Source organism: Oncorhynchus kisutch, linkage group LG3, assembly GCF_002021735.2.
Source record: "Oncorhynchus kisutch isolate 150728-3 linkage group LG3, Okis_V2, whole genome shotgun sequence".
Taxonomy (NCBI): Eukaryota; Metazoa; Chordata; class Actinopteri; order Salmoniformes; family Salmonidae; genus Oncorhynchus; species Oncorhynchus kisutch.
The window spans coordinates 31,079,831-31,103,829 of record NC_034176.2 but is presented as its reverse complement, the minus strand read 5'-3'; the positions used below and the strand labels follow the sequence as shown (position 1 = coordinate 31,103,829).

General features: G+C 42.8%; 1 protein-coding gene across 14 annotated transcripts; it reads left to right on the top strand.

Moving 5' to 3' along the window:
- Positions 1-5,242: 5,242 nt before the first annotated feature.
- Positions 5,243-23,883, top strand: LOC109880418 (RNA-binding protein EWS). Of its 14 annotated transcripts, none has more exons than XM_020472643.2 (17): positions 5,243-5,334; positions 12,280-12,316; positions 12,440-12,491; positions 12,677-12,806; positions 13,020-13,034; positions 13,446-13,641; positions 13,858-14,117; positions 14,261-14,426; positions 17,496-17,533; positions 18,150-18,182; positions 18,419-18,534; positions 19,164-19,293; positions 19,490-19,609; positions 21,134-21,266; positions 21,378-21,463; positions 22,584-22,827; positions 22,915-23,883. In XM_020472643.2, exons 1-17 carry the CDS (start codon positions 5,319-5,321, stop codon positions 22,949-22,951), a joined length of 1,809 nt encoding a protein of 602 aa, XP_020328232.1. In that variant the 5' UTR covers positions 5,243-5,318; the 3' UTR covers positions 22,952-23,883. The 14 variants fall into 14 exon arrangements, with proteins under 14 accessions (XP_020328232.1, XP_020328224.1, XP_020328217.1 ...); XM_020472635.2 differs by having other exon boundaries at positions 13,855-14,117; XM_020472628.2 differs by having other exon boundaries at positions 12,674-12,806.
- Positions 23,884-23,999: the final 116 nt, after the last annotated feature.

Here is a 23,999-nt window from a genome sequence, read left to right as displayed (position 1 = left end):
AACACCACAGGCCTTTTTGGGTTGGAGGGTTTTTATTTTTTCCATGTAGTTCATTCAAGGTAATTGGAGAATCCAGTAGGTTCTGGTAGTCTTTAATAATAGTTCATTCTAAGAATTGTATTTGATCATGTATATGTTTTTGCTGTTTGTTCTTTGTTATAGAGCCAAAAAGATTGGAGAAGTGGTTTACCCATACATCTCCATTTTGGATAGATAATTATTTGTGTTGTTGTTTGTTTAGTGTTTTCCAATTTCCCAGAAGTGGATAGAGTCTATGGATTCTTCAATTACATTGAGCTGATTTCTGACGTGCTGTTCCTTCTTTTTCCAGTGTATTTCTGTATTGTTTTAGTTATTCACCATAGTGAATTCGTAGACTCAAGTTTTCTGGGTCTCTATATTTTTGGTTGGACAGGTTTCTCAATTTCTTTCTTAGGTTTTTGCATTCTTCATCAAACCATTTGTCATTATTGTTCATTTTCTTCAGTTTTCTGTTTGAAATGTTTAGATTTGATAGGGAAGCTGAAAGGTCAAATATAGTGTTAAGATTTTCTACTGCCAAGTTTACACCTTCACTATTACAGTGAAACGTTTTGTCCAGGAAGTTTTCTAAAAGGAATTGAATTTGTTGTTGCCTAATTGTTTTTGGTAGAGTTCCACACTGCATTCCTTCCATCTATAGCATTTCTTAATATTACTCAGTTCCTTTGGTTTTGATGCCTCATTATTGAGTATTGCTCTGTTCAAGAAGACTGTGATTTTGCTGTGATCTGAGAGGGGTGTCAGTGGGCTGACTGTGAACACTCTGAGAGTCTCTGGGTTGAGGTCAGTGATAAAGTAGTCTACCGTACTACTGCCAAGAGATGAGCTATAGGTGTACCTACCATAGGAGTCCCCTCGAAGCCTACCATTGACTATGTACATACCCAGCGTGCGACAGAGCTGCAGGTGTTGTGACCTGTTTTTGTTGGTTATGTTGTCATAGTTGTGCCTAGGGGGGCATATGGGGGAGGGAATTCTGTCACCTCCAGGCAGATGTTTGTTCATCTGTGTGCTGAGGGTGTCAGGTTCTTGTCCGGTCCTGGCATTTAGGTCACCACAGACTAGTACATGTCCCTGGGCCTAGAAATGATTGATTTCCCCCTCCAGGATGGAGAAGCTGTCTTCGTTAAAGTATGGGGATTCTAGTGGGGGGGGGGATATAGGTAGCACACAGGAGGAAATTTTTCTCAGTTAAGATCATTTCCTTTTGAATTACTAGCCAAATATAAAATGTTCCTGTTTTGTTTAATTTCATGAAGTGAGTTAGGTCTGGTCTATACCAAATTTGCATACCCCCTGAGTCCCTTCCCTGTTTCACACCTGGTAGTTTGGTGGATGGGACTACCAGCTCTCTGTAACCTAGAGGGCAACCAGTGGGTCCGTCTCTATACCATGTTTCTTGTAGGATGACAATGTCTGTATTTCTTTGATGAAGGTCCAGGTTCCTGCTCTTTAGGCCAAAGGCAGATGACCTCAGGCCTTGGAAATTCCAGGATGATACAGTGGGCTTTGTGTTCCATAAAGTGTCCAATGTTGTTGGTCGTGTGGTTTGGCCTCAGGCCAATAAGTGTGAACAGAGCCTGCTGGGCTAGTGCAAGAGAGGGGGTTGGGCCTGTTTGCCTGCTCATGGCCTGGGCGTACGTGTGACTTCCATGTTGAGGCCCTCTTTGCGGGGCTGGGGTGCATGGGATGGGAAGGAGGGGCATAGTATCTCTACTTGCACATTCATCTTCTGCACATCTACCATTCCAGTGTTTAATTGCTATATTGTAATTACTTTGCCACCATGGCCTATTTATTGCCTTAACTCCCTTATCTTACCTCATTTCTACTCACTGTATAGATAGACGTTTAGTTTTTTTTGTTCTACTGTATTATTGACTATGTTTTGTTTATTCCATGTGTAACTCTGTGTTATTGTATGTGTCGAATTGCTATGCTTTATCTTGGCCAGGTCGCAGTTGCAAATGAGAACTTGTTCTCAACTAGCCTACCTGGTTAAATAAAGGTGAAATAAATATATAAAAAAATTAAAATAGGTCTGATCTGAGGGGGCCTAAATGGGGTGTGGGCATGGTTGACTTGGAGGGGTGTTGATTGGTTGGGGTGGGGGTGTTGATGTGGCTGGTGGTGTTGGGGTCTGGATGTAGGTCCTCTCGGCATGAGTCCTCTATGCGCAGGTCTGGGAGAGTGTCTTGCTGGTCTGGGAGAGTGTCTTGCTGGTCTGGGCGTCTATTGATCTTTTGCTCCTGTGTGAAGTGTTGGGGCTGAGTTTGGGAGCGATGTCCTTTAGGGACCGGGCAAAGGTGGGAACTGCTGCCTTGAATAGGTGGACCTGGTCATGAAGGCTGTTCAAGTCCAGGGTGGAGCTGTGGGCCAGGTAAATATTTGGTTTTGAGGCACAGTCATGGGAAATACTTGCGTTTACCCGCTGTATGATATCAGGGTGGAAGTCTTTTCTTGGTGGCAGGGTGGATATAACCACTTGTGCATTGGGGAAAGAAGGAAGAAGCTTTTTCAATCACTCCCTTGAGTGTTGTGGCCACCATTTCCTGCTGTGTTCTCAGGTCGTTTGTGCCTGTGTGTATTATTATGTGGCTAGGTGAACCTAGTTGATCCGCAGACAGAAGATCTAGGGCGCGCTGGGGGCTTGGACACCAGAGTTTAGACTCACTGTGTTTGGGAAAAAGTTATTTTTCTTGTATATATTTCCCATTTGAGCCCATAAGAAGTACAATCTGTGTCTTTTGTATGTCCTCAGTGGGTGTGTGGAGGTTGTCAGGAGGGCTATCAGGGTGGTTGACAGGGGGGGTGCTCAGAGGGGGTGAGATCCCCTTGGCTTGGGATTGTTCATTTGTCTGTGGACTGTTCTGCCGTGGTGTTGAGATTTTTGTCAGGAGCTGAGGTTGGCTTCTCTGCGGGGGTGGCCACCACTCTACTGGGTTGTTCTCTGGCACACGCCATCCCCATCCCCCTCACCCTCTCCTCCAGCAGTCTGGTCTTCTCCTCTAGTACTCTGTTCTTCTCCTGCCCTTGCTTTTTCTCCTGTTGAAGTTGTCTCACCACAGTCCAGAGTGCAGATATGTCTCTCTCCACCTCTAGCTCTCCGGGTCTGGTTAAGGGGGCGTTATTGTGCTGGACTGTTGTCTGGGTCTGTGCTGGCTGGAGTGTAATCACCTGCTGTTCCAGCTCCACCTGCCTTACGTCCAGCTGGATGAATTTATCCTTTATTTCAATGAGGGAGTAGTACTCTGTGCTGGGAGGTTTATTTTCCGCTTGGGGTTGCTCGTCTGTGGGGTTATATAATGAGGAGGTCTGGTCTGACCCGCTCGGGGTGGGATTATCTTTCTCAAGGGAGAGCTTCTCCTGCTGAGCTAATTCTTTGATTAGGGGAAAGTTCAGCTGAAACTGTTTGGGCTTGCCCTGTACCAATACTGTTCCAGGGGATGGTCTGTGTGGAAGATGAAGTTGCATTACTCAATTTCAGGTTGGATGGTGTTATCTGGTTTCTGTTGTTTTCCAGAGCATTTTCCAGAGTATAGCTTTGGAATAGTAATCTTTGGTAGTTGTAAGCCTTACATGTGATTCTGTAATTCTGTCCAAAATCAGGTTGTAGTTTTTGAGTTTTGATTTGGAGTGAAGGTCATGTTGTAGAGGATAGCATCCTGTATATGTCCCTGACAAAAAATCTAAGTTTATCTAACTGTAAATCTATCTTTATTTAAGAACATGCTGAAAAATGCAGGACATAATCTGCTCATGACCTCTCCTCTCTCTTTCTCTTCTCTCAGAGGACCTGAGCCCTAGGACCATGCATCAGGACTACCTGGCCTGATGACTCCTTGTTGTCCTCAGTCCACCTGGTCGTACTGCTGCTCCAGTTTCAACTGTTCTGCCTGCGGCTATGGAACCCTGACCTGTTCACCGGATGTGCTACCTTGTTCCAGACCTGCTGTTTTTCGACACTCTCTCTCTCGACCGCACCTGCTATCTCTAACTCTGAATGATCGGCTATGAAAAGCCAACTGACATTTACTCCTGAGGTGCTGACCTGTTGTACCCTCTACAACTACTGTGATTATTATTATTTGACCCTGCTGGTCATCTATGAACGTTTGAACATCTTGGCCATGTACTATTATAATCTCCACCCTGCACAGTCAGAAGAGGACTGGCCACCCCTCAGAGCCTGGTTCCTCTCTAGGTTTCTGCCTAGCAAACTAGACTCAGGGCGCCCACCCCGAGAAGCTTAATTGAGCCAATGTCCCACATGGTGACATTATATCATTGACACAACGGTTTTTTTTGTGCGGTAAAATGCGGCTCATGTCGCCTATACCAAAATCCGCCACTGAGAGTGAAAGGGAAGCCACCATGCCCCACCGTTGCTCCTGGCATGGATCCAAGCAACAGTAGGAGAACTGCATTGTAGAGAAGAGATGGCAGCTCCTAATGACTGAAGGCGTAGAGTTAAAGATCTGTGTGTGTGAGAGGGAAATTTACACATTCTGTTTTCTATTTTTAATTTCACCTTTATTTAACCAGGTAAGCTAGTTGAGAACAAGTTCTCATTTACAACTGCGACATGGCCAAGATAAAGCAAAGCAGTGCGACACAACAACAACAACACAGAGTTACACATGGAATAAACAAGCGTACAGTCAATAAAATAAAACAAAGTCTATACACAGTGTGTGCAAATGGCGTGAAGAGGTATGGCAATAAATAGGCCATAGTAGCGAAGTAATTACAGTTTAGCAAATTAACACGGGGGTGATAATTAGCAGATTATGATGTGTAAGTAGAAATACCCCTATTTAGGGGTAATATCAAATTCTTCATATCTGCTTTTAGACTACATCGGCACCCTGGGATCCGTCCACCTGGGCCTAAACTGAGCCTGGCTGGAATGTCACGTCAGCATCATCAAATTTAACAGAAACGTTGTTCCAAGGAAGAAAAATACGAGGTTATGCCTTCAGTGATATTCTGGTTGGAAAGTCGGTGCTCGAGAAAGATACCGCGTTCAAAAAAACTGGGAACTCGGAAAAATACGAGGTCAAATCACGAAGTCAGTTGTCTTCAGGTCGGAAAGTCGGACCTCTAGAAAGAAGCCCGAGTTCCCGAGTTGGAATTCTGAGTTGGACGACGATTCAAATCGATTTTTCCAATTCGGAGCTCGTTTTTTTTCCGGAGTTCCCCGTTTTTTTCAACGCAGCACAAGTTCATCCCATCCACTCGTTTACGCGCATGCGCCAACATCAGACGAAACGAAGATGGCGTCAGCACCTGGTGGGTTTCGTTCTCGGTCTATTTTATTGTGTAATTTTGCATGAATCCTTTAGATATTATCGACCATGTAAATACATTTGCATATTTATCAATAGTTACATCAAATGTATGTGTTTTAATCTAATATGTACGTATAATGCGAACGTTTATATATGTTCAGTAGCCGGTAGCTAGCTAGTTAGCTAACGCGTTGCGTTTGCCAACGTTGGCCTAGTTTACGAAACTCTTCGATTTAAATAATTGGGTTGAGTTTAATCGGCCAGCCGGAGAATGGTGAATGAACGAGTTTACTTCGTTAGTTGACGTTGGCTAATGTAGAATCTAGGGCAGTAGGCCTTATCTAGCCATGATGCCGGGCGGAGGGACACAAACTCTGACCACACACGTGCATCTGCCGAATTTGAATTCTAGGACCGACACGACTCTTATGATGCTCTAAAGGTCAGCCATTTTGGTCAGGAACTTAGTCAACCATTGTTTCTCAGACATATGATTGTGTGAAATCATGCATTTTAAAAATGTAATGTTATCTGCACTGTATCTTTGTTAGCTAACGTTCGTTAGCCAGTTGTAGATTAATTAATCCATAATGTTTCAAATTAATTGCCAACATTCTATTCAAATGATACCGTCGCTCCACACACTGTCTGAAATCAGTTGATGATAGGACCATAGAAATATAGAAAGTGAGTAAAACAGGATTGGAAACTCTAACCCAGGATATTTGACTGGTCAACTCATGGGTACGCTCGCAATGGCGGCTGGTAATTTTGATGCACTTTCCAAAATAATTTGGAATGTCCTATCGACTGGATTGCCTTGTTAACGTAAAATTTAAATGTAAATGATGCTAACAGATGTCTCATGCAATGGAATTTATTTTTTGTATTGTCAGATGAGTTGAATTTAAAAAATCGCAGCACCGATTGAAGTGTACACTTCCTGCTTTTACTTCCTGTCACGCGCCATTGATAACTACTAATGTTAGCGCCCTTAGAATTTTTTTTAATTTAAACTTGCAACCAAGACTTTAAAATAATTGATGTTTACACAAGACGGAGGGAAATTTGGTGCATAACTAACAAAAATAATTAACAAAAATGTATGTTTAATCCAGTATAAATTAATGTTAGAATGTATTTGACAAGAGACCAAATTCAGAAATTCTACAGTCATGTCTTAAGTGTAAAAGTATTGCCTCAATAATCCATACTTTCTGGGAATGCTATGAATTTGTGGGCGGGGCTAGAAAGTTGGCTGTCGGAAGTATTACAATGTAGACTTTTAATCTGCCTGTCTGTATATTTCAAGACATGGCATATGTAGTGAGGTAGCCAATTGGCTGGATGATTCTCTTCTCATCACTCACCAAAAAACGTGTTAACAAAAACAAACTTGGAAGTCAATCAATCTGCCATCATTGACACAAGTTATTTATTATTGAAATAGCATGGGAGACCAAGGAAAACAAATTAGTACAATTTAAGGCCAAGTAGCAAACAATAATGCAGGCACTAAGGATGGTTGTGAGCATGTGGGTCTGGGCAGATGAGATGTAGTCATTGTTTGTATCTGGAGCACAGGAGGTTGGGGGCATCTTAATTGACTTGAGTATAATGGTGTCAAACATGGTTTCCAGGTGTTTGATGCCATTCCATTTCTTCCGTTCAGGCCATTTATTATGAACCGCTGTCCCCTCAGCAGCCTCCTGTGATCTTGAGTGTAAAGAAAATATTATGTATATAAACCGCAGATGCACCTATATGGCATTTTTGGCCTGTACCGATATCCAATATTTTCCTTGCAAATTTTTTTTAGCGGCCCTTTAAGCATTCTAGCACAGTTAAATAGTTAACACACACACATAAATGCAGCCGTCTAATGCACTGCATTTCAGTGCAAGAGGCCTGGTTCGAATCTAGGCTGTATCACATCCGGCCGTGATTGGGAGTACCATAGGGCGGCGCACAATTGGCCCAGTGTCATCCGGGCTGTCATTGTAAATAAGAATTTGTTCTTAACTGGCTTGCCTAGTTAAATAAAGGTTACACACACACACACACACACACTGACCAATAAGTTATTTTGTTGGCATTTACGTATTTCCCCATTACCAGTAAAACATAATCAAAACCAATTTCATTTACTTGCTGTGCTGTTTCGTTGTTCAGTTTCATTCTCAACCAGGATTTCTATGGAGCGCCATATCGATCTTTGCGTGTCAAAAAAGATACACGCCAAATAACACTGACGTGTCGTCTAAGCTTGTTGACCAACCGGGGCCTGAATATGACTTCACGTCAAATAATAATTTAATGCGTTCATACATTTTTTTTTACACAATTACACATTGATTATGCTATCACACGTATTTCATATGTCACAACCATTTACCGATATGTATGCTATGATGCTAGCTAACCTATCTATGTGAAAATAGCCACAATAGTGGACTTTGGGTTTAGCTTTCAAAATAAAAGTACGGCACAAATCTACTATTTGTATTCATTTGCATCACTGTCAATTTCATACTTTAATTTTGAAGGCATACTGCAAATTCCACGATTGTGCCTCATCCTTACTGTGGCCAGCTTCACAACAAATAACCCGGTCTGATCGAGCGTCACTAGCCGGGTGAAGCTAGCTGGCAGCTTATAACGTTAGCTTTGGGCAACAGGGTTAAGTAGCTGGCTAGCCATTTATTTTCATGAACTGAGGTTCAGTTGGCTACCTAGCTAATACTTATTCACAAGGATTCCTAAATAATTGCTAAGAATAATGAAAATGACTGCAGTTTCTACTGTTCATTGTTTTCAGGCTTGTTGTATTGTTGCTAGCTAGGTACCAAGCTAAAGCTAGCTACCCCAGAAGTTGTGGTCGAACAAATCATGCTTTATTACGCGGTATTGTAAACCCATCGTTCGTGGCCGGTGTTTGCTTTTTTGCAGACTTTTGTACAGCTTTGACAGTGCTACTGTATTTTTTTGGCACGCAAAGACCCAAAACCGGTCGTGAAGCTAATAGCAGTGATGCTATTACTGTGTATCCCCGGTAGGGCAACATCTGAAAAATAGCGTACTTGATAGTGTGCACTGGTGCTCGACCAGTCGGCAAAAGCCAACATCCACGACAGAGAACGGTTGATTGTCAAGGGCAATGAATTCCATTATCTTGGCTTTAATGGATTTTGCCTTTTGAGTTGTTTCGCTGAAATTTTCTTACTCTTTTAAATGACTGCTCGACTTGTTGACTGCTTGATCCACACATCAGACATTGTGGGCTAGGTTAGGAATGCTGTTGCACGTGTAGCACACAATTTTATTTGGCGTCATTACGTCCTGTACCTACGTTATATAGGTATGCGCGGTAGCTTTGACATTTTTAACATCAGCGTTAAACTAGATATCGGGCCAATACCGATGTTGGCTTTTTTTTAGCTCATATCGTGCATCCCAAATACAAACACATGCATTGCATTTGGAAAGTATTCATACCCTTTGAGCTTTTACACATTTTGTTACGTTACAGCGTTATTCTTAAATGGATATAAGAAAAAGTTCCCTCGGAATACGCACAACCTCATAATGACAAAGCAAACACACCAAGACTATTCCTAGAGCTGGCCACCTGGACAAAATGAGCAATCGGTGGAGAAGGGCCTTGGTCAGGGAGGTGACAGAGAACCCAATGGTCACTCTGACCGAGCTCTAGAGTTCCTCTGTGGAGATGGGAGAACCAAGTGTTGGAGAAGAAAGTAAGTGCAAAATGTGCCATGTTAAAAAGCTAACGTTTAAGTTCCTTGCTCAGAACATATGAAAGCTGGTGGTTCCTTTTAACTTAAGTCTTTGATATTCCCAGTTTAGAAGTTTTAGGTTGTAGTTATTATAGGACTATTTCTCTCTACCATTTGTATTTCATATACCTTTGACTATTGGATGTTCTTATAGGCACTTTAGTATTGCCAGTGTAAAAGTATAGCTTCTGTCCCTCTCCTCGCCCCTACCTGGGCTCGACCCAGGAACACATCGACAACATCCTCCCTCAAAGCATCGTTACACATCGCTCCACAAAAAGCTGCGGCCCTTGCAGAGCAAGGGGAACAACTACTCCAAGTCTCAGAGAGAGTGACGTTTGAAACGCTATTAGCGCGCACCCCTCTAATTAGCTAGCCATTTCACATCGGTTATACCTGCCCAATCTCGGGAGTTGATAGGCTTGAAGTCATAAACAGCTCAATGCTTGAAGCATTGCGAAGAGCTGCTGGCAAACGCACGAGAGTGCTGTTTGAACGCTTACGAGCCTGCTGCTGCCTACTATCGCTCAGTCAGACTGCTCTATCAAATATCATATCATAGACTTAAATATAACATAATAACACACAGAAATACGAGCCTTTGATCATTGATATGGTCGAATACGGAAACTATCATTTTGAAAACAAAACGTTTATTCTTTCAGTGAAATACGGAACTGTTCTGTATGTTATGTCATCATTCTGGCAAATTAATCATGGTCTTTGTTAGGAATAAATGGAATTCACACAGTTCGCAACGAGCCAGGCGGCCCAAACTGCTGCATATACCCTGACTGCTTGCATGGGAACGCAAGTGAAGTGACAATGTTTATGGTTAGTTTTGGTGCAACGACAGTGTTAAATCATCACCCGTTTGGCGAAGTAGGCTGTGATTCAATGAGAAATTAACAGGCACCGCATCGATTATATGCAACGCAGGACACGCTAGATAAACTAGTAATATCAACCATGTGTAGTTACCTAGTGATTATGTTAATAAGAGTTTTTTATAAGAAGTTTAATGCTAGCTAGCAACTTACCTTGGCTTCTAGCTGCCCTCGCGCAACAGGTAGTCAGCCTGCCATGCAGGCTCCTCGTGGAGTGCAATGTAAGGCAGGTGGTTAGAGCGTTGGACTAGTAACCGGAAGGTTGCAAAAACGAATCCCCAAGCTGACAAGGTAAAAATATGTTGCTTTGCCCCTGAACAAGGCAGTTAACCCACCATTCCTCGGCCTTCATTGAAAATAAGAATGTGTTCTTAACTGACTTGCCTAGTTAAATAAAGGTGTAAGAATTTTTTTTTGCCAAATCGGTGTCCAAAAATACCGATTTATGATTAAGAGAACTTGAAATCGGCCCTATTTAATCAGCCATTCCGATTAATCAGTCAACCTCTAATTTGGACTCATCAGTCCAAAGAACAGATATCCACCGGTCTGTTGTCCATTGCTTGTGTTTCTTGGCCCGAGCAAGTGTCTCTTCTTATTATTGGTGTCTTTTAGTAGTGGTTTCTTTGCAGCAATTTGACCATGAAGGCCTGATTCATGCAGTCTCCTTTGAACAGTTGATGTTGAGATGTCTGTTGCTTGAACTCGGAATCATTTATTTGGGCTGCAATTTCTGAGGCTGGTAACTCCAATGAACTTGTCCTCTGTAGCAGAGGTAACTCTGGGTCTTCCTTTCCTGTGGTGGTCCTCATGAGAGCCAGTTTCACCATAGTGCTTGATGCTTTTTGCAACGGCACTTGAAGAAACTTTCAAAGTGCTTGACGTTTTCCGGTTTGACTGGCCTTCATGTCTTGAAGTAATGATGGACTGTTTCTCTTTGCTTATTTGAGCTGTTCTTGCCATAATATGGATGGTCTTTTACCAAATAGGGCTATCTTCTGTATACCACCCCTACCATGTCACAGCTTAACTGATTGACTCAAATGCCTTAAGGAAAGAAATTCTGCAAATTAACTTTGAAGAAGGCACACCTGTTAATTGAAATGCATTCCGGGTGACTACCCCATGAAGCTGATTGAAAGAATGCCAAGAGTGTGCAACGCTGTCATCAAGGCAAAGGGGGGCTATTTGAAGAATCTAAAATATATTTAGTTTTCCATATTTGTTCATTGTTTTGATGTCTTCACTATTATTCTGCAATGTAGAAAGTCATTTTTTATGAGAAAAAACCCCTTTGAATGTGTAGGTGTCCAAACTTTTGATTGATACTCTGTGTGCGTAAATATTACTACTAGCGACGCTGGTCCCTTGAATTGCAATGGGTTATGGAATATTGTAACCCTGTTGTCTTAACCTTGTAATCTTCAACCTAAAAGTTAGCTAGCAGGCAGTTGTCTTTTTTCTGGCTTTAGCTTAAAATGCTATTTTTTTCACCAACCTTATGATCTGCTTCAGACCGCTTGCCTTTTACCTAGGCAGCGTTAGCTACAATGCTTGAGCTGGTCCCGTGGTTGATTCAGAGTGGTAGAACCTCTGCATTATTGTGACACTGTTGTCTTAATTTTTCCATCTTCAACATGGGTCTGGTCAAAAAAAATGCAGGTTAAGACGGCATTGTTCCACATCTGGAATCAGCGCCATTGCTAACCAGCATAGCTGGTCCCACTGTTGCAAAGAGTTATGGGATATTAGTATGCCGTTGTTTTAACCTTTCATCTGCTGCCGTTTTCTCCCCATTCTGGGACTTTGAGGTTTCATGATATAGCTCCTCTAGTAATTTAATAGGATCTCTGTTTGTGCTAGTGTATGCCTTTCCGTACAGCCTTGCTAATCTAGCCACATTTTTGTTTCTTTGTTGGCCAATTTGTGTAGATAGTTTAAATAAAGGTAGCTAGCTAGCCAACTACCGCAAGCCAAGGCGTGATGACCCCCACAACATAACAACGGCAAACAACTATCACCAGTCAGTCCTTGCTAGAGTTGAATAGCAGGAATGCTTTGTCTCTTTTCAAGGACGGTTGAACTTGAAAGATTTTCCCATTGTGTGGCCTGGCCTGGTTGGCACTGCCGAGGGTCTACACAAGATTATTGCCCAGTGAACATGAGTAGTTTCATGAGTCCAAAGTGGATTTTGATACTGTACTAGCCTGTAGGACTGTTGTTGAATGTTAGACTAGTAATTTATTTTGTAATATTCTTTTACAGATTACAGTTCCTACAACCAGGCCGGTGCCCAGCAGGGGTAAGTCTTTCTACATGCAGGTTGTGTGCTAATGAATCCAGGGGAATGGGTGTTTGTGTTATTTGATACAATTAATTATGATCTACAGAAACGAGATGAATGATTGATCTTGTGTCCCTGCAGATATGGCTCCTATGCTGCTCAGCCCTCACAGGGCTATGGACAATCTGCCCAGGTGAGTTTTATATTTAGACAAGGCCATTTATGAACTACACATACCTGCAGATACCCACAATACTGCATTGATCTCATTCCATGTTTGCATACAGTTTGAACTGAAGCACAGGACAGCTTGCCATCTTTCCCAAGGTACTTGTCATTATCTATCGGTCTATAAAATAATATTTTGTATTTCAGCAGGGTTATAGCCAGCAAGGATATGGGTCCTACGCCCAGCCTGCTGCAGCTGAGACCGGATACTCTCAGGCAGCACCCTCTGCTGGCGGCTATGCGCAGCAGTATGGTTCCTCCTATGGGCAACCAGCACCAGGTCAGTTTCAAACTGATCAAATGATAGGCCAAAAGTAATTTTGGTGGAAGGGAATGAGAATTGTCCATCATGCCTCTAACCATTGACCACATGTAATGTTAATCCTGTATTTATATTACTGCAAATGTGCTTTGAGTACCTTAAAGGACCATTTTCAACCCAAGTCACCATTTTTGAACTGTGAACTTTTCTCCTCTTGCTTTCATGTTACAGCTGGGAATAAAACAGGTTCGACACAGATTACTTTTCATCTCTATCCATTTCATGCCACTTAGGCTAAGTCTATACAAAGTGTTCAATGGCTGGCTGGATAGATCCATGTAATATATTTCGCATCATGTGTAGTAGACTATAGTATTGTGAGTAGACTAGTTGAACCCTGGAGAAGAGAGATTTCTTTGACAATATTTATTCCTCCTGCATCATGACTTCATCTACCGATATCTAACACTAATTCTAACACACTTTTAATAACACAATGGTATTCTTGTGTGCCATTTAATATTCTTCATCAGTGCTGCTTTGTCGGGTTGTAGAAGTCCAGAGTGGTTATAGTGTGATCTAAAATCCTAACTGGGTTGTACCTGGAATGATCCATCTACACCTTCTTCAATTAAACCATTTCCTGTTTGACCACAGCTGGGTACCCTGCTGCCCAGCCCAGTGCCCATGGCTACTCCCAGCCTGCCGCAGGTTATGGAGCCAGTGGATATGAGAGTGCTCCTGCTGCTGCTCCTGCTGCCTCTCAGCCTTCCTATGGCTCCCAGCCAGGCTATGCAGCCCAGTCTGCCTACGCTGGCTACAGCCAGCAGGCTGCTTCCACTGCACCTCCCAGGTAGGCTAACTAGTCTCACATTAGGACATGGGTGTAATGGTGGTAGTGATGCAGTGAATGTTACACTATTTTGTTGATGTTTCTTGATTTTAGCTTGTACGCAGTGGAAGACAAGTTGCAGCTGTCAACCCATAAGAAACATATAGTTGTGGAGCACTCTTTATGACCTATTCAGTCCCTGCCCGTCCCTAACCACTTCAGTTATAATGCCAGCAGCCAGCCAGCTGGCTACAGCCAGAGCAGCTACTCCCAACCAGGGGGATATGCCGCGCAGCAGAGTGGGTACCAGGCCCAGCAGGGAAGCTATGGGCAGCAGCAGAGTGGGTACCAGCAGCAGCAGCCCCCACCTCAGCAGCAACAGGCCCCTGCCGCGGCCTACCCTCCTCAGGCCTCAGGTTCCTACGGGCAGCCTGCAGGCAGCCAGTATGGACAACAAAGTGGGCCTCAAAGTGGTTACAACCAGTCAAGCCATTACAGTAAGACAAATGGTCTCCCCTGTTATTTTAACACACACACAAGCATTGCAATAGGCCTACCTGCTAGTTATTGTCTTAGTCATGTTGATGTTCATTCATTTTCACACAAGGGCATTTCCGCTAATCCTCATGTTATTCTGTAGATAACTATGGACAGGAGGGCAGAGGCAGCTCTGGCTACTCTGGCTCTGACCCTGCTAGGTTCCCAGGGGCAGGGGAGAGCCGTGGGCCACCCAGGGATGGCTATGACAGGGGCGGCATGATGCACGGTGGCAGGGGACGTGGGGGCATGGGCCGTGGAGGCATGGGGTAAGTCACTCTCCTTATTGCTCAACATAACTTCCATCCATTCTTGCAGGTGCTGCGGCCAGGCTGAGCAGGGCTGAGTTTGAAGTTCCCCTTAAACATTAATTGGGTCAAGTTATAACCCTACAAAGGTAAAATAGTCATCTCTTTTATTAGTGGGGAAAGTCACTGTTTACTTTGTGTAGGATCAAATATCTAATGCCTACAAAAAGTATCATGAAGGGACCCTCCATTTGTGGGTACAAACTCTTAGCCCTGCCATACAGTGGCCAAAGGTAAGAAGGAATATGATTTCATGAAACAAAGAGCTGGGACTGACATTTGTGAACAGAAAGCTGGAGTTGTAAACTATTCAATCAGACATCCCTTTTTGCTGTACCACAGCTTTACAGGTGTATATAATCTATAGCATTGATTATTGTCCATCTATTTACAAGGCTTCAGGGTTACTGCTGCAGGTTTCAATGATTTGGTGGGCACACCGCACCTTTTTAAATGATTGCTCTGAGGTTAAATACATTTTAATATGGTATAAAAATTTACCTATTTAATCTAACTCTGATTTTCTTTTTAAAAAGCTGACCCAGAAGGTATTTGGGAGTGTGCACTATGGAAGTTTAGTTGCTAACTAATTTACCTCAAATTTTGGCTTGTGTTGTCATATCAATTACTTGCATCTTGAAACCACAAAATCCTTAGTTTTAAGCTAACAAACCATTGCAATACAAGACAAGCTTTTTCTCATTGGTGTTTGGGGGTGTGCCCTTTTTCTGTCCAATTCGCTAATTTTGGACAATATTTCGGGGGCCCTTTTTGGCTCATGACCCCCAGGGGCAGATCTTCTAAAATAACTTTAGTTTGTTTAATAAGCAAGACACATTGATTGGCTATACCAAGGAGTTTAATTCCAAACTAAGCTGAGGTTAATGCACATTTGGGATTTGGAGTTTTTCCCTGGAAAACCGATAAAGTACATTTCTACGGGATACATCCATGCAGAACTAAGGTTATCCCCCTTGTAGGTTATTGGTACTAAACTGGCAACCTGGAGCCTTACATGTATTGTTCAAGCTTTCTGGGCATTATGGTGGCACCTATGTTTTCATTATAGAGTTTGAGGTGAGGTTGATCCCATTGAGTATCAGACAGCTGAAGGTAATATCCCTGGAACAAGAAAAAAAAATAAAGAATTGGCGCATGTTCACTAGGTCACACCAGACTCGTATGTTCAATTATGTTTTGCTCTAGGCTTGTATTATATTAATATTATTCAGTACATGGCTACGTGCTTTCCCTAAAGAGAGGATCAAAGTGAATAATTCCACCTTTGTCTACAGCACAGTCTTTTATTAATTACATGACACGTCACATTTCTTAACCTCAATTGATTTTGTCATATTTTCAAGTTGAAAGTGGCCTTTTTTTCTCTGTTAACATTGCTTAAAGCAGTCAAGAAATGTGGCATGGGCCTCCCGAGTGGTGCAGTGGTCTAAGGCCCTGTATCGTGGTGCTAGCTGTGCCACTAGAGATTCTGGGTTCGAGTCCAGGCTCTGTCGCAGCCGGCCGCGACTGGGAGACCCATGGGGCGGCGCACAATTGGCCCAGCGTCGTTCGGGTTAGGGGAGGGTTTGGCCGGCAGGGATGTCCTTGTCCCATCGCTCACTAGCGACTCATGTGACGGGCCAGGCACAGTGCATGCTGACACTGGTCGCCAGGTGTACGGTGTTTTCTCCGATACATTGGTGCGGCTGGCTTCTGGGTTAAGCGGCATTGTGTCAAGAAGCAGTGCGGCTTGGTTGGGTTGTGTTTCGGAGGACGCACGGCTCTCGGCTTTTGCCTCTCCCGAGTCCGTGCGGGAGTTGCAGCGATGAGACAAGACTAACTACCAATTGGATACCACGAAAAAGGGTAAAGGGAAAAAAATATCATTTGGCATTCATATGTAACTCCTGTTTGACTTTTTCATACATTATAGCTTTTAGGGCAAAATGTTTTGGGTCCGGTTTCCCAGGGTAAGCCTAGTCCTAGACTAAAAATAATGCACAGAATGCTTTTTAGTCTTTGGACTACGCTTCATCTGTGTCTGGGGAAACCAGCCCCTTATGTGTTTTAGTTTTAAAAATGTGGTTTGGATTACAAATGTTTTGTTTAATCAAATGAACACCTTTTTAACATGCTTTGTCACATTTACGCTACAGGTAACAGTGAGAGCCATGTAAACCCATCTATATTCTATAAAGTACCTGTACTCAATACAGAGCCGGCAGCTTAAACAACCGAAGGGGTTAAACCACAGAGATTTGGGTTCTGCCTTAAATCCAAGAGATGAGGATGGTGCTGTCTAAAGCATGCTGGGAAACTCTTTAAAATGATAATTAAATTTGTATAGTAAAATCATTACTTCAACATTGTAACATGGTCAAGTTTAAATTCTGTATTTATTAGAATTGTTTTAACTTCAATTCATGTTTTTGTAAAATAATGTATATGGATGGTGTGTTTTTGGTTTTAATTTCAAAGGTGACTGTAATCACCTGTTTTTTGTTTAATATTTCAGATGCATTGCATTTGACAACGTCAACCATTTGTTTTAACTCGTATAGGCATTTGCTTCAACTGTAAATTGGACATAATGCACTAGCTTTCCACGTATTTAACTGTATCTGTAAGTTATCTCTTGTCAGTATAGTATCTCCAGGCTAGTCATTATTAAACTGCATATGGAATGCATCTAAAAAGGTTTCCTTTGTAACAAATTCCTGGGATTCTGTCCCATATTTCCCCAAAGGTAGCGATTTAACACCCCTCAGCTAGCTCCAAACTAGCCAGTATCTGCTATCAAATGCTGTCATTAAGAATCCTTCTAGTAAAGGAATGATGCCATATAGTTGCTGTTAATTCCTTCATTCCCATTAACTGGATTGCATAGACTGTGTAGGCATGTTGGGGGTTGTTAAATGAACTAGTCAGAACTGTTTCCTTCAACCTCCCCAAACGAGCCATGGGGCTCCATGCATGGAAGTGGCTGTTAAAAGGGAAATCGCCTTCATATCTCCATTTATTCCCCCATAGCGTCGCTGGAGACAGAGGTGGCTTCAATAAGCCCGGTGGTAAGTTAACGAGTATTACACTGGCTTGTCCACTCCAGACCTTTACCTACTAGAGCATGTACGCGCAGAGCATTTACCTAAGCCCTTACGTTGGTGTGTGCAGCGTTTTTTGGGGGGGTAGCCAAATATATAGGTGGCTATTAGAATGGATGGAAATAGAAGGGGGTCCAGTTTAAATGTCTGAGACATCTGTTTGGAAAGGGGTACTTTTTACTCTGGTTTATATCACTCACTGCCTAAGGTAACCTTGAAGAGCAAGGTACTCTTATTTCACAATGACATATTAATGACAAATGACTGCTGCCAAGAAATGTCAGTTTTGAAAAATGGTTTTGCATTTACAATTTCATGGAGCCAAACCCCTGGTATTTTTGGGGGTTAATATTATGTGGTTTCTTAGGACATTTTCTTATGGCACACATTTTTATACAAACGGGTCTGAGGTTTTTATTTACGTCATGATCAATATATTTTCAAAAACGTCTGACACCTGTGTTCTGGAGGACTGTGTCTTGTGTTATCACTTCAAATACTCTTCAGCAGTTTAGCAGAGGACTTGAGTGACACAAACTGACTTTGGCTCTTTTTTTTCTCCCCCTCGCCTGATGGCAAACAGGACCCATGAACAACGGGGCAGTGCGTAACATGGGTAAGCAGATACTAAATGACCAACACTTGTATCATAGATCAGAAGCATTGACGGAGCAATTGCTAATCTTTGAACGTTTATCTTACTGGTTTGTACCTGCCTGAAAGGCTTTGTTTCGTTGATCTTGGTCCAACTTCTTGGCTTAATGGCTTATGCTATGAATCTGAGATGAATAAGGACAGTGTAGCTGTAGTGTTTCCTGTCAGTTTTTTTGAATGGTAGTTCTCTCTGTTCAGGGCGCCCTGAGGAGCAGGATGACTCTGAGAACAGCACCATCTACATCACAGGACTCACAGAGAACGCCACTCTGGAGGAGATGGCTATCTTCTTCAAAGACCCTGGACCCATCAGGGTGAGGACACTCAATCTAAGGACCTCAACTTAGACACACATTAAGTTGTATTGGTATCTTCCAAAACATGCCTATGTACACTGAAAAAAATATATGAGCAACATGCAACAATTTAAAAGATTTTACTGAGTTACAGTTCATATAAGGAAATCTGTCAATTTAAAATAAATTAATTAGGCCCTAGTCTATGGATTCCTGTAGTCAGCATGCCAATTGCACGCTTCCTCTGTGGCATTGTGTTGTGACAAAACTGCACAGTTTAGTGGACTTTTATTGTCCACGATCATGCTGTTTAATCAACTTCTTGATATGCTACACCTGTCAGGTGGATGGATTATCTTGGAAAAGGGGAAATGATCACTAACGGGGATGTAAACAAATTTGTGCACAAAGGTTTCTGGGTTATTTTATTTCAGCTCCTGAAACATGGGACCAACACTTTACATACATTGAACAAAAATATAAAACACATGTATAGCCAGCGTTTTTGTTGTCTTCTTCTCATTTTAATTCGATGACTGAACAGATAATGAATGCTCTAAAAAATGTTCTCAAAAAGAATGGCAACAGCACAAGTGTTAATGGTGGGGTAGGTTGACTTTTGAGTGATGAATTCCTCTTTTGTTCAGATGAACCGGAGGTTGGGCAAGCCTGCCATCAACATCTACACAGACAATGATTCCGGGAAGCCCAAGGGAGACGCCACACTGTCCTACGAGGAGCCCTCCTTTGCCAAAGCTGCTGTAGAGTTATTTGATGGTATGTCATACTGGCCCTTTTTAACCTGCATCAGCCTACTCTGATTCTACCCTTGAACCATCCAAATGAATGCATATCAGGACGTGTTGATGTGCACTGAAATGTACTTTAGAATACTAGTAATGACCATTAACTCTTGCCTTTTCTCTCTCCATTTCTCTTTATTCCTGTTACATTCTGTTTATGACCTCAACAGGGAAAGAGTACCAGGGCAGGAGGCTGAAGGTGTCCATGGCTCGCCGTAAGCCCATGATGGGTGGAATGAGAGGGGGCATGTCCATGAGGGGTGACATGATGGGCCGTGGAGGACCTGGAGGTATATTTAAGTCAACTGTTTATTTGAGAATGACCCTTGTTCAAAACTGAAAATACACTGAACAGAAATGTAAATGCAACAATTTAAAATATTTTACTGAGGTACAGTTCATATAAGGAAATTGGTCAATTGAAATAAATAAATTTGTCCCTAATATATGGATTTCACATGACTGGGAATACAGATATGCAGTAGTTGGTCACAGGTGTCTTTATAAAAAAGGTAGGGGCATGGATCAGAAAACCAGTCAGTATCTGGTGTGACCACCATTTTCCCCATGCAGCGTAACACATCTCCGTCGCATAGAGTTGATCAGGCTGTTGATTGTGGAATGTTGTCCCACTCCTCTTCAATGGTTGTGTGAAGTTGCTGGATATTGGTGGGAACTGGAACACGCTGTCGTACGTGTCGATCCAGAGCGTCCCAAACATGCTCAATGGGTGACATGTCTGGTGAGTATACAGGCCATGGAAGAACTGGTACATTTTCAGCTTCCAGGAATTATGTACAGATCCTTGCGACATGGGGCCGTGCATTATCCTGCTGAAACATGAGGTGATGGCAGCGGATGAATGGCACAACAATGGGCCTCAGGATCTCGTCACGGTATGTCTGTGCATTCAAATTGCCATCGATATAATGCATTTTTGTTCATTGTCCGTAGATTATGCCTGCCCAATACCGTAACCCCACCGCCACCATGGGGCACTCTGTTCACAATGTTGACATCAGAAACCGCTAGCCCACACAACGCCATACACTGCTGTCTGCCATCTGTAGAATTGAAACTATGATTCATCTGTGAAGAGCACACTTCTCTAGCGTGCCGGTGAGCGCACTGAAGTCTGTTAAGATGCCGAACTGCAGTCAGGTCAAGACCCTGGTGAGGACGATGAGCATCCCTGAGGCGGTTTTTCGGTTGTGCAAACCCAAAGGATCATCAGCTGTCCGGGTGGCTGGTCTCCGATGATCCCGTCGATGAAGAAGCCAGATGCCAGCCCTAGGACTTCCACATGGTTACACGTGGTCTGCGGTTGTGATGCCGGTTGGACGTACTGCCAAATTCTCCAATGACAGAGAAATGAACATTAAATTATCTGGTAACAGCTCTGGTGGGTATTCCTGCAGTCAGCATGCCAATTGCGCGCCCCCTCAACTTGAGACATCTGTAGCATTTTGTTGTGTGACACAAATGCGCATTTTAGTGGACTTTTATTTTCCCCAGTGCAAGGTGCACCTGTGTAATGATCACGTTGTTTAATCAGTTTATTGGTAGGACACACCTTTCAGTTCGATGGATTATCTTGGCAACGGAGAAATGCTCACTAACATGGATGCAAACACATTTTTGGGAAACTTTTTGTGCGTATGGAACATTTCTAGGATTTTATTTCAACTCATGAAACATGGGACCAACACTTTACATGTTGCGTCTTTATATTTTTGTTCAGTATATATAGCTGCCGCACATTTGCCATGGCAATATAATGAACTATTGAAACAACCCCTGGTGTGTGTTATCAGGCATGATGGGCCGTGGAGGAGAGCGTGGAGGTTTTGTCCCACGAGGAGGACCACATGGTATGGGCAGAGGTGGGCCAGGTGGCCCAGGTGGCAACATGCAGCAGAGAGCTGGAGACTGGGAGTGCCCCAACCAGTAAGGACCTCTCAAGAAAGAGTTTTCCCTTTCCCATTTTTTTTTTTTAAATGAACTTTACAGTACAGGTAGTGGTTTTTGTGTATATCACTGAATGGTTGTCCTTCTCAGGGGCTGTGGCAACCAGAACTTTTCCTGGAGGATGGAGTGTAACCAGTGCAAAGCTCCCAAACCAGAGGGCTTTGGGCCCCCTTCAGGTACAGCGGTCACTGGCACAGCAGCACTATTGTTAGGGCCTGGTTCAACTGTAGACAGGAACCATTATAACAATTTGTGTTATTTGAGCAACAGGGGCTGAATTACCTTCCCTGTTTCACATATCTTAATGTTTGCAATGTAACACAGCCAAATCAAACCGGTTTAACAACTGCACTTCGGGGTCAATGCTTAGCAGTTGTACTAAATTGAACAAAAATAAACGCAACATGTAAAGTGTTCCCATGTTTCACGAGCTAAAATAAGTCCCAGAAATGTTCCATACGCACAAAATGTTTATTTCTCTCAAATGTGTTTATACCTGTTAGTTTGCATTTCTCCTTTGCCAAGATAATCCATCCATCTGACAGGTGTGGCATTTCAAGAAGCTGATTAAACAGCATGGTCAGGACACAGGTGCACCTTGTGCTGTGGACAATAAAAGGCCCCTTTAAAATGTGCAGTTTTGTCACAACATAATGCCACAGATGTCTTGAGTTTTGAGGAATCTTGCAATTGGCATGTTGACTGCAGGAATGTCGCTTGAGAATTGAATGTTAATTTCTCTACCATACGCTGCCTCCAACGTCGTTTTAGAGACTTTGGCAGTACGTCTAACCGGCCTCAAAACCGCAGACCACGCCAGCCCAGGACCTCCACCTTCGGCTTCTCCACCTGTGGGATCAACTACGGGGGGGTGGGTTGCTGAGGAGTATTTGTCTGTAATAAATCCCTTTCGTGGGGAAAACTCATTCTGATTGGCTGGTATCCACAGTGGGTGGGCACCCATGGCTGCACCCCTGCCCAGTCATGTGAAGTCCATAGATTAGGGCTCATTTAGTTTATTTCAATTTATTGATGAAATGTAACTCAGTAAAAGCTTAAATTGTTGCATGTTTATTTTTGTTCAGTATAGATTAGTGTCAACTCTGGGGAAACATGAAACCATCCATGTTTAGCAGTCTGTTTACTGTAATTGAAAGCTTTGGTGTTGGAGGGGCTTGCTCTGTGTGCACTGGGAATACTAAGTTTAATAATCTTGTGTTTCCCTTTCTGTTAACGTGTGCATGTCTACGATAGTCTGGTGGCAAGCTTAACTGGGTCTTGTGTGATTTTGTTCAGGTGGTGAGCGAGGCAGGGGTGGCATGGGGATGCGTGGGGGCAGAGGGATGGACCGTGGCGGGCCAGGAGGGCCTGGAGGCTTCCGTGGAGGATGGGGAGGTGACCGTGGCGGTGGATTCAGGGGACGTGGTGGAATGGACCGAGGGGGATTCCGAGGGTCTAGCAGGGGAGGACCGCCTATGGACCGAGGAAGAGGAATGGGGAGAGGAGGAATGGGGGGGCCCCCAGGCAAGATGGATATGAGGTAAAGGAACATGTTGGACTGCTTTCATCATACTCATGTATTACTATGTTTGTTGGACACTAAATTACTGCTTTTCCTCTCTCATAGGGACCATCGCCAGGAACGCAGAGACCGACCCTACTGAACAACAGCAATTTGAATTTTCCATTTAGTGCAGGATTTGATTTTTAAAATGAAATTAATTTATGATTCCGTTTTTATTAATGGTTATAGAACTGCTTTTGAAATACTCTGGTGCAGTTTCATTCAACTCGTAGGTAAACGTTTAGTTTTTTTATAGTTTTATTTACCCTTGGTTCAGTTATTTTGACTTGTGCAAGTTTATTTTTTGCATTTCTTAGATGTACAGACTGATTTTGACAGTTTATTGTAAAACATGACACTTCTTTTTTAATTGTAATTGCTTCTCCTTCCTATAGCTGTGTAATGATAAACAATTTTGAAAATAAAATGTCCACCCTGATTTGATGCTAAAAGAAGTTCAGATCCATTGCTGTTATGAGGCATCATGAATGGTTGACTTTTTACATTTGTCTTCATCTTGGTTCTCAAATGGTGGGAAAAGTAGGAATTGTACAGCTCTACAGCAATGTTCTCTTTCAGAATTGTCAACAATGAGGCACTGTAATATGCAGCTTTGAAAGAATGCTGGCATGATCTGTTTGACCAACAACTGTTGAAGATACATCAGCTGTCATAGAGGATTTGTCTTCATGTTGTATTGCAATCATATAGTCAATGAACACACTTTCAATACTGCTTTGTGTAACGAGTTTGACAACTAAACTGCACATTTACCAGTAAGAATGAAGATCAACTGCTTTCAGGCTTTGCTTTACAGAATTGCCTTGATGTCTTTGCATTTTCTTTTCGACTTTGAGAAACCTCCCAATCCAATCAAGAAACAATGGATGTTATTAACCACAGATGTCAGCCACCCCTGTCTGTGAATGATACCACATTTGCATCTGTTCAGCATATGTCCACAGTGATCTGAGCCCTTTGATAATCACCCTTCTCTTCCCAATGAAAATGAATTGATTGGCTTTGTTTAAATATACCAGTTGGGTCAGTTATTTATAATCCAGTTTTATGTTTGTCTGCCTGTAATCACTGACCACACAGTCAGGGTGCATTTATTGTGCTGTGGTAAAGTGTTGTCATCCAGAGAA